General features: G+C 42.6%; 1 protein-coding gene across 2 annotated transcripts in view; it reads right to left on the reverse strand.

Moving 5' to 3' along the window:
- nckap1 (NCK-associated protein 1) overlaps positions 1-15691 on the reverse strand; it is a 272818-nt gene that overhangs the window by 17092 nt on the left and 240035 nt on the right. For both annotated transcript variants that reach the window (XM_068035570.1, XM_068035569.1), the window contains exon 29: positions 11679-11788. In XM_068035570.1, coding sequence (XP_067891671.1) covers positions 11679-11788 — 110 coding nt within the window. The remainder of the gene's footprint in view (positions 1-11678; positions 11789-15691) is intronic.

Genomic DNA, 15691 nt, shown 5'->3' on the forward strand with positions numbered 1-15691 from the left:
AAGGAGGTGTCCAAAATGATACTTGATAAAATGGTCCTGAACCATCAATATCCCTGCACTATTCCAGTTGAGCAAATGGTTAATCTATAATCTAGCGGATTAGAAAAAGCTAGAGACAAGAAAGAGCTTGCATTTATATTGTACCTCATCATATCCTCAAGATGTCCAAAAGTGAATTACAACCGATGCATTGCTTTTGAAAGCAATTATACAGGGAAATACTGCAGCCAATTTGCATACAGAAAAGACCCACAAAATATAACTGAGTTAGGGAGACTAACTTTAATCTCTGCGTGACCATCATCCCACACCAGTTTTAAGGTCAGTAGAGACGAGAGCTGACAATGCTGACAGCAATCTTCAATACATAAAGGAGCTACCTTCTCCAGTAGTACACTTAAAGATAGTAAGTGAAATGTTCAAAACAAGTCTAAAAATGTGACCAGTACCTGTAAAATGATATTGTAGGCAAAATGTGGATACAAATAAACATATTCCATTGGAAAACAGAATAGAATCCTTAATAGCTGTAGAGTTGACAAATATCCAAAGTAACGAATGAGGGTATTAAAACATACTGATTATATCTGTCCAGACCCCACATCTCTGTTTGAAAGAGACCTGTAGAACAATATACTACCCAGGTAAAAGTCTCCCTGTAGGTTCTGAAAGTTGAATTGGGGTCAAATGCTAGTTATACAGAGAGTTTTGCAAATTAGAAAATCAAATCATAACACAATTTCACAAATGTACAATTCTGAATACAACCCTCTTATTGGTTATACAGAACAAGATAATAATTCCGTTGACACACGGTAAGGAGACATTTTGAAATTCTTTTGCATTTTATCCCAGGTTTTGCAGCTATACAATTAGTGCAGCACAGTGAAGAAACACCAGTGAAAACTATTTCTGCACGATTTTTCCTCCTGTAACTTATTTTAAAAAATTAAAACATCAATGATGAATTAATGAAGTAACTAACTGATTCAATTTTTACATTTTATCTCATCTACTAATGAGAGTTGAAACATGAAAAAGTAAATGGCAAACAGAATATTGAAAGCAGAATAGAGGGATACATTGACTCTAGGTAAACACATACCTGAACCAGCCCAGAATTCCAAAATACCAAACTACTTTGCAGTCACTCCCATTACACACAATCTGATCCAACCATAACATTTAAAAATAAATCTTGATTCAAGCATAAAATGCTGCTATTAACCAGGTTTTTAATACCACACTCCATATAGTCAAAGCACTGCTAAATTTCACCAAGAGACAGTAGCACAATTTAGAATCTAATCACCTGCGTAAAAAGTGTTGTTTAGACTGAATTACTGAATGAATTCACTGTACATTAACCTTAAAACATTACTTTGTGGTTTTTTAATGAATGGTTAAATTGGCTGCACTAACAGTTTTCAAATATTTGCAAATTGGCTATTTTTATCCGCAGTTTATGGAAATCCTGATCCAAGCATAATCCTTATTCAAGCATAACATTTCTTGGCAAAGCAGTCTTGCGTTTATAATGACTTGATCCACTCTTTATACAAGGGAGGAAAAGCTCTCAACTCTCAAACAGCAAAATCACAGGTTAGTAAGATCTTACTAAGTGGACCACGTTCAATATCCTGCTGTTCCACACTATGCATGCTATCCCTATCACAAGTAATGTTAAATATAAAAGATGATCTCTCTGGTCCTGTTTCTTACAGGAGTTATTTCAGCATGGAAGACACTCCCTGGTCTGTCACGAGATTCAATCATACCTTTAACTCAGAAACTTAGTGCATGCCCAGCAAGACTATAGTTAAAATTAAAATAATAGTCGAATGTCTGGTTGAGTTTAATATAAAAAATATTTTACAATTAAAAAAAGTGTCCACTTGTAGCAAGTGTAAGGAAATGTACGTGAACCTCCCAAGGAAGCAGAGGGACAGTCCCCGATCAACTGTTTCTCAACTAAGGTTAATGGTATAACATACCTGCATTACTCCTTTTTGACAAACATTATAGAAGCTGTTTTCCTAAAAGGTCCATTTCTGGAGTAGGATTACACTCCAGCTGAGATCTGCCATTATATTCTCTTTGATGGATAATATGACTTTGTAATTTATAGGTCAAAATCTAATCTCCAAGGTATCCAAGCATTCTGTTTAGCCTCAGGATGACAAGAAAGTTCTTTCACCAGATCGCAATTGTTGCAGTGCCAACAATGATACCTAGAGTTCATCATGTTTAAGAAGTAAGTAGACCATTACCACTACCAAACTATTGTGCTTTCCAGCTTTCAAATGTGCTGTTTAGATCATATGGGGCTCAGCTGCAATGGATGGAGACAGGAAAGGTATTGCATTGGGAAGCTGTTATGTGCCTCAGTGATACAGACTTCTACATAAATGGGACTCGATATTACAAACTGTCATTGAGGTGGTGTGCCAGCATACTAAGCTATGCAAACATCAAGAGAATTTGCATTTAGAACTACAATTTTGCCAAGACTCTACTGCCTGACCCAACTTTAAAATGTAGCTTCGTATATTCAAAAAAATATTTTGATGACTTCACCTGTTCTTCCTACAGGCTGATCACTGAAAATTGTTGAAATGATTTATAGTGCAAGCATATTCAATACTTTACATGATCTCTATCGCTCTTCCCTGTTTTGTACAATTTATAGACTTTACAAACTCAAAGCTGTGCCACCTAACCTCTAAATGCATTTATACAATTTTTCACCTTGCTTGGTATGGTGCTGAATTATGGGCCTTTATCATTTAACTAGATTTTTCAATAAAAAAAAAGAGAAAAACAAATCAGTAAATGTAATAATATAGCCTTCACAGCATCAATTACCGTTTCTAGTAGTCATAAAAAATGACATGATAAAATACCATAGATGGACATTCGGAAATAATACGTGAGAATTTCCAATAATTGCTCAAGTGCACAATTGAATCTAGCATTCCACATCATCTCCCATGTATCCACTGCCTCTAACCTACCACCTTGTGATCAAATTCAGCTCAGATTAAAGTTCTACAGCTGTACAGTAGGCAATGCTTCAAATCGCTACATCTTACACTTCCCAAACTCTAGTGAAGCACACCCATTACAGAACATAAAAAAAAAATCATGCGATAAAATCAACATACACAATACAAAATTGAAAAAGAAAAGCCAGTGAATTGGACCTTTTTGACACTTAAAACATAATTGCTCTTTGAACCTGCAAGTTATGCATTTTTTAAAGAAGGAATAATGGAAATAAAGGCAGAAAGACGATTTATATAGTGCCTTTCATATTCTCTGACGTACCAAGCGCAACACAGCCAATGAATTACAACTGAAATGTAATCATTGTTGTTTTGTAGCCATATTACACTCTGCAAGGTTTCACAAACATCAAATGAGACAAATGACCTGTTACTGTGTTATGGTTGTGTTGGTTGAGAAAAACTGTTGGCAGGACAGCCTTATATAAAAAAAAAACTTAACGCGATCCTTTACATCCACCTGAACAGGCAGAGACAGGGCCTCAGTTTATCATATCTCAAATCCAGCACCTCTAACAATGTAGCACCAGTACTGTACTGAAATATCAGTTTGGATTACGTGCTCAGATTCTGGGGTGGAATCTTATGAGTGCTGCAGCATTCCCTTTGGCGGGACTGGAAGTTGTCGTAACTTCCACTGCAAATCCTGTTCGCCTTGCGATTTTGTATTAAAATTAACCACGCGATGATGGGCACGGGGACATATGGGATCATGCGGGGCTGGCCTTTCATTGGTGGAGCCCGCCATCACTGCCACAAGCACCACAATCGCCACAGATATAAAATATTCTGTGCTTGCAAGGATCAGCAGCCTTCCTTTCATGTATCTTCAGACTAACTTAAATTGAAGCTTTTACTTAAATCAAAATGTTTTTGTCTCCCTTATTTTGTGAAAGCCACCACCAACTTCATATCATTTATTTTCCCTACAGCTAAAGTGCATCAAATGGAAGCCAGCAGACAGTGTCCCACCCCACAGTTCAGTGAGGTCTCCCTGCAAGCCGTCAGGGAAAGGCCGGAGGTCCTCTTCCCTGCAGATGGAGTGTGAAGAACCGCCTCACCAGGCGGCCTGGTTGGAGATAGCATAGGTGGCCTTAAGCCGTGGGATCGCTTGTAGAACATGGGAGCAGTGCCGCAACTGCATCACGACTTGATCAAATCGGCGAGGGTAAGTGGTCCTGGCAAAGCAGCTGCATTGTTTTCTTCCATGGCGCTGTCTTTAAGGCAGAGGGTACGCAAGAAATGCAGTGGAATGCATGAGCAGCCTTGGTGCTATTCACTAATGATGTTCCGCCAAGATGAAGACTGGAATTGTTTATGTGATTGGATGCGTCGTGCAAAAGCCAATACAGTATGAGTGATGTTGATGCATGTATGCAATGGTTGTGATGCATCATTTGCCATGTCATTAAATCTGCACCGTCTATTGCAGGATAAACGAGGTCACAACCAGCGTGAGCTTGCTAAGACGGGAGGAGGCTGCTGACCACGGCTGAGGAGGAGGTGTCTGAGATTGCGAGAGAGGAGGGAGGCAGTGCAAGCGGCGATGGCGAGGTGGGAGCCATAAGGCTTAAGGATGAAGTCATCTCTACTCTTGCAGCCAAATATGGAAACTAAAGGAAATGGTGTGAACTCATGTAAAGCACATGCTTAAAGTGCCTCTGTGTCTCCACTGTAGGTGCCCACACTCGAGTTGCAGAACACCGTATGGCCCAAGAATCCTCCTCTGGGGAGGAAGAAGCAGCCTATGCCCCAGAGGGTGCACAGTCACCTGCCTCTTCTTCCACCTCCGCCAGCACACATACATCCACATGGACCGCGGGGCATTCAAGATTATAATCTGGGTCACAAGCTGGTGTGTATGACAAGACACGTCCCAGCAGCTGAGGGAGCATGTGTCAGCCGGGTCCCCTGACACTCAGAGGACTACTGGGGAAGAGGCAACCTGCTCTGCTCTGTTTGTTGCGACGAGAAGTCTGCTGGATGTGCAGCAAAACTGTGTGGAAAATACGTCGGAGATGCCTGAGGTCGTGGCTTTGAGTTCGCTATGGAGGAGTTCATGCAAGCCATGACATCGGCCATGTCCCAGGCATTCGAGCATATGGCTTCCTCAGCTGAGAGTTTGTCAAGATCTGTGGTGAGTCTGAATGAGCTCTCCACTGCTGCTGCTGTTGGTTCCGTGCAGCAGAGTCTAAGCGAGAGGGGGAACGGGGAACCTGGACATCCCTCCAGGTGCTCCTGCCGCTCAGGGAGACAGGCAGGTGCCACTGTGCACACACATGGAGGAACAGCGTGTGCCAGTTGCCCCAGGGTCTTCCTCTGAGGACACCCCCCAAGGTAAGCAGCGTCTCGTCCTCCCGTCCCAACACTGACCCCCTAGCTTCCAGCAGGCGGGCACACGGGGAATATTCAAACACCACTGCTGCAGACCCGCAGTAGGATGGAGTTATCAAGGCCCGCCAGGGTCATCCACAGCAACAGAGCTGCGCGCTGAGCAGAATCCCTCCACCTCAGCTACTAATGTCGGGGTAGCACCTAGACGCAGTGGGAAAAAAAGAAAATTGCAACAGTTTTAATCACGAGGGTGCTGTACAACTTGTGATGATTGTAAAGATTTAATACATTTTCATTTCATATAAAATTTGATCCACTCTTGGTAATGTTTTGCTTGGTTGCAGATGGATACAAAGATGTTTTTTGAAGGCCTTTGGCAGGAACACAATGATGTTTGCAAAGCATCTCAGTAAATGTCCAGTGTTCATATTACATTGGAATTTGAGCCTGCACTCTTCAGTGATGGCTATTTTCCTACTCATGATTTTTTCCCCCAATACTGTCATACCTTAACACTGCTTACAGTGGTGTGTAGTCACATTCATCGTAGCCCACAGAGGATTTCAAATGCCATGAAAGTGTAGCAACACGTTGTTAAGATTGCAGAGATGAAAATGACCTCATGCAAAAGGCAATTTCTGTGGAAATTGTTAGGTTTCTCCTCTCAACGTTCCTAGATGATGTGACTTATTGTTGGCTGAAACGTGCATAAGTTAGGTTCTCCCCGAGTCCCTTGCATGTCTCTGCCCTCATATCAATGACAGCATTGTTGGCATTGTGTCCTCCTCATCTGAGGAGGACTGGTGTTCCTCCTGCTCCTTCGCCTGCAGAATGTCACCGCGTCTAATTGCAAGGTTGTGCATGGCACAGCAGACAACAACTATTTGTGACACCCTCTGTGGCGCATACTGAGGAGTCCCTCCAGACCGGTCAAGGCAACAGAATCACATTTTCAGCATGCTAATGATGTGTTCAGTGACAGCTCTGATGGATGCGTGTGCAGCATTGTACTTTCTCTTCAGCAGCGCTTTGGGGATGATGTACTGATTTCATCAATCATGTACAAAGGGGATAACCCTGGTCATCCAGGATCCATCCGTCCACTTCAGCTGGTTCCTCGAAAACTACTGACAGCTGGGAGTGCCTCAAAATGTAGGAGTCATGACAACTTCCTGGGAAATGTACAGAAACATGCATAATTCTTCTTCTATAGTCGCAAACTAGTTGCACGTTTAAAGAGTGGAAGCCTTTGCGATTGACAAAGACAGCAGGCTGGTCCCAGGGAGCTCTAAAGGCCACATGAGTACAGTCGATCACCCCTTGCACTCGAGGGAACCCAGCGATGGTGACAAAGGCCACAGACCTTGCTGACTGGCTGTCCTCTTCTACAGGTAAGTAGATGAAATCATTGTTCCAGAAGGCAGTCACACCCCATAGGATACAGTCTTCTGATTTAGTTTGATTTGAGGGTGTGACTGCAAGTGAAGCAGATAAGGGGATCGAGAAGGCATAAGTGGAGGATCCTCAGCCCTTGCAACTGTCTAACAAGTTGAGGTTCTTTCAGCTTGTATGGATGAGTGCAAGGGCTGCAGGGTGGATAAGCAAACTGACCATGGCAACATGGTACACGGAGCTATTCAAGCAGGGGGAATAAATAGGAAGGTAGTGGTAATAAGGGACAGTAGAGTCAGGGGGATAGACACAGTTCTCAGCAGCCAAGAGCGAGAGTCCAGAAGGCTGTTTTGTCTGCCCAGTGCCGGGGTTCGGGACATCTGCTTGGGGCTGGAGAGGAACTTGCATTGGGAGGGGTAGGATCCAGTAGTCATGGTCTACGTGGGTACCAATGACATAGACCAGACTAGGAAAGAGGTTCTGCATAGGGAGTATGAGCAGCTAGGGGCTAAATTAAAAAGCAGAACCTCAAAGATAATAATCCCTGGGTTCTTACCTGAACCACGAGCAAGCTGGTGTAGGGTAAATAAGATTAGAGAGTTAATTGCAAGGCTCAAAGATTGGTGTGGGAGAAATGGGTTTTGATTCATGGGGGACTGGCACCAGTACTGGGGAAAGTGGGAGCTGTACCACTGGGACAGTCGACAACTGAACTGTGCTGGGACCAGTGTTCTGGCAAATCGTATAACCAGGGCAGTACAGCCAGCTTTAAACTAAATAGTGGAGGTGATAAATCAAGTGGGTGAAGATGTGATAATTTAAAGAGAGAGAAGAGAAGGCAAGAGAGCAAGATAGAAATAAAGATAATGATAATCAGGGTGGGGCAGGAAGGGATAGTGCATACAAACTCAAGAGTAAACCAGCAGATAAGACTAGATAATAAAAACAAGAAATGCTGGAACCACTCAGCAGGTCTGGCAGCATCTGCGGAAAGAGAAGCAGAGCCAACGTTTCGGGTCAGTGACAGATGTTGTGAACTGAGAGTGGGGGGAGGGTTCGGGAGAGGCGAGGTTTAGATATCCAAGGAGAAAGGCTAAGGCATCGGAACAGTATAGTGTTGTGGATAAAGACAAGCAGAACGGGACAGGAAGGGACAGAGAGTTCACCAAAAATAGTACAGCAGTAAATAAGGTCATTGAAGGGAACGTTCTTTATCTGAATGCGTGAAGCATCTGCAGTAAGATAGATGAACTAGTGGCACAAATAGAGGTACATGTCTTAGATCTAGTCACCATTACAGAGACACGTTTACATGGTGATCAAGGTTGGGAAATAAATATTCCAGGGTACACAGTATTTCGGAAAGACAGACTGAGTAGCAAAGGAAGAGGGGTAGAAGTGATGGTAAAGGATGACATGAGGACATTAATGAGAAAGGATCTGGTCTCAGAAGTTCATGAAGTAGAATCAGTATGGGTGGAAATAAGGAATCATAAAACACTGGTGGGACTAATTTATAGACCCCTCAGCAATAGTTATACTGTTGAACAGAGCATTAAACAAGAAATTATTGTAACAAACACAATGTAATAATTGTGGGGGACTTTAATCTTCATATAGACTGGGACAATGAAATTGGCAGGAGTGGTCTAGATGATGAGTATGTAGAATGTTTTTGGGGCAATACATTGTGGAGCCAACTGCAGATAAAGCTATCATAGATCTAGTATTGTGTAATGAAGCAAGGTTAATTAGCAATGTCGTTGTAAAAGATCCAATGGGAAACAGTGATCGTTGAATTCCATGTTAAGTTTGAAAGTGACATGCTCCAATCACAAACAAGAATCTTAAACTTAAACAAAGCCAATTATGTAGACATGAGGGAAGAATTGGCTACTGTAAATTGGGTAAATAGACAAAAGTACGGCAGTAAATGAACACAGGGAAACCTTCAAAATGTTCAACAAAAATACATTTCTTGACAAATACATGAATAGGATGGGAATAGAAGGATACGGACCCCAGAAGTGCAGAAGGTTTTAGTTTAGACAGGCATCAAGATTGGCGCAGGCTTAGAGGGCCGAATGGCCTGTTCCTGTGCTGTACTGTTCTTTATCAGCCATGATCGTTTTGAATTACAGAGCAGGCTTGATGGGCCATATGATCTACTCCTGCTCCTATTTCTTGTGTTCTTGGCACGTCAAAAAAGGGTGTTGGTCACCTCTTTGATGCACCTATGGGTCAAAAACTGAGAGATGCCACATATGTCGCCTGTGGATCCTTGGAAGGAGCCGCTGGAGAAAAAAAGGGAGTGCAGCAGTCATCTTGAGGGCAACTGGCATGGGATTCTCACCGTGCGGCTGCAGGATCCGACAAATTTCTGTGACCATTTCATGTGACATCCTTAGGCATCTCTGGCATTGCCTCTCTGACATTTGAAGGTAATTTGTCCTTATCCTGAGGATGCGATGATGTACCAGTGCCCGTCTTCGATAAGATGTTCCTGGATGTCATCATTCGGAACATCCACAACTGCCTGTTCTGCCTGTTGCTGGCGCTCAGGCATCATGAGTTAAGGGAATAGAGCCCTCCCTCGTCTCTCTCTTTGCTGCTCTTCCCATGGTACTAGACAAATTGGGTGTACGAGACCCATGTCGCTGTGGCTTTTCTGAACAACAAATAGGCTGAGCTTCGCGATTCAGCTCTCTGTTGACATTGAGCTGAAACATCGAGGCAATGAACAGCTCCCTTATATTTGCTTTGAAATTGCAGACACTCTTCTTGCAATCCTTGAGTGGCTTCCATTATCGTTGAAGATGGTGCTTGTGGAATTCAGGGTAAGTCTCCCCACCTCCCAGTTTGAACCCATCACCCTTGATTCACACAATGTTACCGTTACCCTTCCCTCTGTTACCATTGAACCTCCCCGCATTACCGTGCACAGTATAATCAACGTATTCATGCCATCTCTCCCCCCGTTCCTGCTCCTGTTACTATCGACATGCTGACTCTTACCTTTAAATCTCCTCACATCGAACTTACCATTGTTGCCAAGTCCCGATATCCTCCATATGAAGCTGTCAAATACCCATCCATTAGCCTTGACGTTCCCCCCTCAAGAATCAATTTGTCCCCATTGACTGTGACCGGTCCCTCTGCTAGCCAGTACCTTCAAATTGCCCCACAGCTCCCAATGTCGATAGCACTCATCCCTCCCTTTAGGCCCTTGACAAATATCTTAACACAGTACTGATCTAATCCACCCACCACCCCTGCAGCCGACAACATGCATCTTCTTCAAATTTTTTTTTTATTCATTTGTGGGATGTGGGCATCGCTGGCTAGGCCAGCATTTATTGCCCATCCCTAATTGCCCTTGAACTGAGTGGCTTGCTGGGCCATTTCAGTGGGCAGTTAAGAGTCAACCACATTGCTGTGGGTCTGGAGTCACATGTAGACCTGGAGTCACATGTAGGCCAGGCCAGATAAGGATGGCAAATTTTCTTCTCTATAGGACATTAGTGAACCAAGTGGGTTTTCACAACAATCGACAATGGTTTCATGGTCACCACTAGACTAGCATTTAACTCCAGATTTTTTGTTGTTTTTTTTGTTTATTAATTGAATTTAAATTTCACCATCTGCCATGGGGGGGATTCGAACTCATGTCCCCAGAGCATTAGCCAGGGCCGCTGGATTACTAGTCCAGTGGCATTACCACTATACCACCGTCACATCAACCATTCAACAATTGAATGCTCCACTCCATCCTCCAATGCTCTTCGATGCACCTGATCGCCCCATCCTTCCCTCCCCAACTACCCTCCCCTGTTCCTCCATGCACCCGATCGTCCCTGCCTACATCTCCGCTGCCATCCTGAGATGATTCACCCTTGCTGGTGCCGAGCCTGGAGGCAAACATCCATTCCAATGCTGGCGTGGAGTGAAACATCCATTTAATGCTGCCGTTAGTTTAGTGGATGAATTAGAGAGAGAAGAGCACAGACCTGAGACTCAAATACGCAAAATCCGACTGCTGCACGCCATGTTGAAACATTTGTGAACTGGGTGGCACGGGAATATTGCTCGCCGTTCACTTAATCTGGAGGTATGCGTAGGGTAACAAGCATTCACATTATTTAAATGAATGCAAAGCCGCAAACTGCCACCATGCTGTGGGTGCCTGGTATACCGCAAACCCACCGACTTAATTCCTCTAAAATATCCTGCCGTTGGGAATCCGAACAAACACTTCCTGCCTAATTACATCACCCCATACGCCACCAAATCTGCTATGGCGGACTGCATAAAATTACCCCCCGGAGTGGGTCTTGAATCTCCAAACTTCTGACTGAGGTGAGAGTGCTATTACTGAACCAAACTGCAACTCCTATGTGATAAACCGAGAGACACTGGTGCGAGAAGGGCAAGTTACTTGCTCGTTCTTTCCTCATTTTTCTCATTTGAATCATTAAGAAAATAATTATTTTGGAATAGAGCGAACAAAGAGTTCAGAATGTTGATGCTAAACAAAAACATACAATTTATAGGCTTTTAAAAGCAAAAAACTGGCATCACTATTCCAATGGAGGCAACCTTCTTGAAAATTGAATAATAACCAAGAATCCCTCCCCAATCTTTTAGTCTTGTACCAATTCTGCAGTATTCCAGGCACTGGAATGAAAACAAGAACACAGATAGAAAATGGAATTTAACTTTTCTTGGGCTGCAATATAATAACTGGAACATGGGCAATGAAGCTTCCACTGTACATTTTGATTTACCTGGTCTTGTGTCTTTCTCTGTTCGGCTTTGTGGTATCATGTACTATAGAGCTTAAGCCTTCAGCTAAATTAAAAAAAAATGGAGAATAGGAATTCTACTTACAGCAAGGAATTCTTTAAGACGGTCTTCAATGCTTCCTTTATGAATTGTGAACAAGGCAGCAGCAATTTGGTTTATAGCTTTGGCCAAACAATGAATGTTGTTGCAATGTCCTGTACAATTAAACAGAAAAGTAACAAAACAGACATCATGTATATCAAAGGAGTAACGAGATAAATGACTCCCACACATGTCAAGTATATACCATCCACTCCTTTTAGTCATTTTTGATTTGAGATGACAAGGTAACAAATGGATCACAAAAACAGCAAGAGAATCCTCTGTCTACTAATATTTGTTATAAGCCCACTGACTCCCACAGCTACCTCGACTACACTACTTCACAACCTGCCTCCTGTAAGGACTCCATTCCATTCTCCCAGTTTCTCCGTCTCTGATGCATCTGCTCTGATGATGCAACCTTCCATAACAGTGCTTCTGATATTTCTTCCTTTTTCCTTGGCAAGGCCCTCAACCGCGCCCGGACCATTTCCCGCACCTCTGCTCTCACCCCTTTCCCTCCCTCCCAGAACCACGACAGAGTTCCCTTTGTCCTCACTTTCCATCCCACCAGCCTCCACATCCAAAGGATCATACTCTGCCATTTCCACCACCTCCAGGTGATGCCACTACCTAACACATCTGATCTTCCCCCTTCCCACCCGTTAACATTCCGAAGGGATCGTTCCTTCCGCTGCACCCTGGTCCACTCCTCCATTACCCCCAACACCTCGTCCCCTCCCAAGACACCTTCCCATGCAATCGCAGGAGGTGTAATAGCTGCCCTTTTACCTCCTCTCTCCTCACTATCCAAGGCCCCAAACACTCCTTTCAGGTGAAGCAGCAATTTACTTGCACTTCTTTCAATTTAGTATACTGTATTCGCTGTTCACAATGCAGACTCCTCTACACTGGGGAGACCAAACGCAGATTGGGTGACCGCTTTGCGGAACACCTCAGCTCAGTCCAAAAACATGACCCCAGCTTCTTGTCGCTAGCCATTTCAACACCCCCCCATGCCCACTTCTCTGTCCTGGGGTTGCTGCAGTTTCCAGTGAACATCAACGCAAGCTCAAGGAACAGCACCTCATTTACCGATTAGGCACGCTACAGCCTACCGGACTGAACATTGAGTTCAATAATTTCAGAGCATGACGGGCCCCACTTTTTATTTTACTTTTACCTTTTTTTTAGTTTTACTTAGTATTTTTTATTTATATTTCATTTTATTTCAGTTTGTTTCATCATTACACATTTTTTTAAAACCATTTGCCTGCCCACTTTTTTTTCATGTTTTGCTTTTGGCTAGGGCTTTCATTATTCTGTCATTTAACACCCTCGCTGCACTAACGCTTTGTATTTCACCACACCATTAACACACTCTTTGTCTTTGCCCCATAACCTCCTTGTCAGTTATTCTCTGTGACCCTCTGTCCTATCAACACCTTCCCATTTGTTCTCCTTTGCCCCACCCCCACTTTATTTTCTTAAAACCTATTATATTTCTAACCTTGGCCAGTTCTGATGAAAGGTCACTGACCTGAATCATTAACTTTGCTTCTCTCTCCACTGATGCTGCCAGAGCTGCTGAGTATTTCCAACACTTTTTGGTTTTATTGAGAATACGCTCCTTTTTTTAACAATTTTCATCTGAATTTAACTAGCGTTTGATAAGTGATGTTTTAAGTTCCAAGGAGATGAAAATGCACAAGAACTGGAAAGCTGGAATGTAGTGAAATCATACTGGAAAGATTAACCTTTTTTTTTTAGATGCTTCTGACCAGTCCCCTATTGATAATTTCTATTTCCTAATAAATTATCATTTTAAATGGCACTTCGTGCTTTCTGCACCAGTTCCAAATATATAGGATTACTTAACAAATTGGTCAATTTTTAGAAGTCGTCTAATAATTGGAAGATAACCGTACAGCACAAAATGGCCCTGGTTGAGATTCCCATTATTGGAACCTTTACGTGTTACTGTTCATCTGGGTCAGGTCTTTGCTCTATAAAATTTGAAATAACCCACCCACAGTCAGAGCCAATAAGTAGAAGAACCATGATTTCTTTTGCATAGCAACTAAAATCAACATTTCTTCCTTTCTTCCAAAATGATCAATTTTCGAAAGGACACGAAAGAAAGGCACACAATAATATCTACTGCTGTAGATTGCAGGCTGCCAAGCTGTGCACAATGTAACTCAATTTCTTGAAGATGGCCTAGCCCATTTCACTGTTCTTTTTTGTGTTGAAATTCATCCCGCTGAAAGCATCTGCTGCCTGGTTCTGGGTTAATAGGTCTACTGCCTTCTGCTCACACCAATGGCACATCTTCATCATACAGGCTCACTCCCATCTTTCCTTGGCTTCTTTGTGTACTGTACAACAATGGTATTGCTGGGGAATAACTACTATCTTGTTCACTATTTGATGTCAAAGTGGCTGCCAGCAAAACTAGCATGAAATCAAGCCAGTTTATCCACCAAAAGATGTAGAAAAGATTTCACGCTTGCTTTGCTAGACCCATCATTACTTCTGACATCCTCAAGGACCGTTTAGTCCAGTTACCACATCCTCCTAATGGAGAGAAAGGCAAATGCCTTTTTCAGTTCATAACAGCGATGATGTATTTAATATGCTTGGGCTGTGCCTAAACTGCCATTCCTGAGAATATGTGGATTACTTTGCCGGTGTCATATATTAGTATAAATTAGAGAATGGATTGAGAGAAACCACCTCCCCATAATCCAAAGTGGCATAAAATCACCCTCTTTAGAGCCAGAGTGGATAACATGGATCTGACTATCTGGATCATGTGGTCTGACAGTGATATTGCTTCATCCTACACCATGTGTGGCCTGACCTTTCATTAAAACTTATGGAAGGTTACTGACCTGAAACGTTAACTCTGTTTTTCTCTCTACAGATGCTGCCTGACCTGCCGAATATTTCCAGCCGACTCTTATTCATACTCGGGATTTGGTAAAGACCCAGCACCTAAGTCTTTCTAGGACTCGATTTACTGTGCAAGTAGATAGCTGACTATTTTAATCTCTTTGAATATATAGTTAATTTTCATAAGATTTAAGATTTGCCTGCAGCTTTGCACTTTTGGAAGTCTCAGAGTGGACTCATCTTGTGGTTTCTTATAAAGGTTCAAGTAGAATAAAACATGGCTTTCAATAAGTTACAGGGGGAGGGAAAGAAGAATCATTAGACAGAACATATGATATATCTTTGAATTTTGGGTGCGAATCATTTTATATGTTTCCTTCATCCATACATTTACAGCAAATTGATACGAAGTGACTTAATAACATGAATGACTAAACAACAAAATTAATTTAAAGTAGCCCTACCTTGAATTAGGACCAACTTGTATGGTATCCAATGTGGACACTTTACTCACTTGCTTGATTTTAACCTCTTTTTCCTTATTTCAACTTTGCCTCATTGCAATTCTCTGAATTCTTTTGTACATATGACCTCTCAACTGAAGCCATCAACTGATGCTTTGCATTAGGTATCCTGAGCTACAACTCTTATGAGTATTGGTATTCTTGAGGTTACTGCCACAAGCCCACCACCATAAGGTGGCAATAATTGGCCAGAGGAGGATCTTCTCTGAAGTCCAAAGCTGAGCCATAAGTAGGGCCTAGGAGTGATGTCAACTTGCAATTTTTTAAAAATCCCACACTTCCAATCAGCTGAGCTTCCCCAGCAACATCCTCCATGTAGCTTAGAAGGCAACCTAAAAACTCTCTCCACTATTTTGAACAACTTCCTTTTACCAGTTCAACAGTATGCTGCAGAGTAACAAAGAAAACCCACAAGTTCTTCAAAAGTTACCAAAATCCCTCCTACCCCATCCCAATTTTGGCAGATTCTGTTGTGTTTGGTCTAGGATCAGACAGTTCAGGAACTCTGAATCAGCAAATTGAGCAATGCATGGAGCCGTACCTGACATGTCATTGCACTGATCCATGCTGAACTTTAAACAGAAGACATGTATCCTG

This window comes from Heterodontus francisci, chromosome 7 (assembly GCF_036365525.1).
Source record: "Heterodontus francisci isolate sHetFra1 chromosome 7, sHetFra1.hap1, whole genome shotgun sequence".
Lineage (NCBI taxonomy): Eukaryota > Metazoa > Chordata > Chondrichthyes > Heterodontiformes > Heterodontidae > Heterodontus > Heterodontus francisci.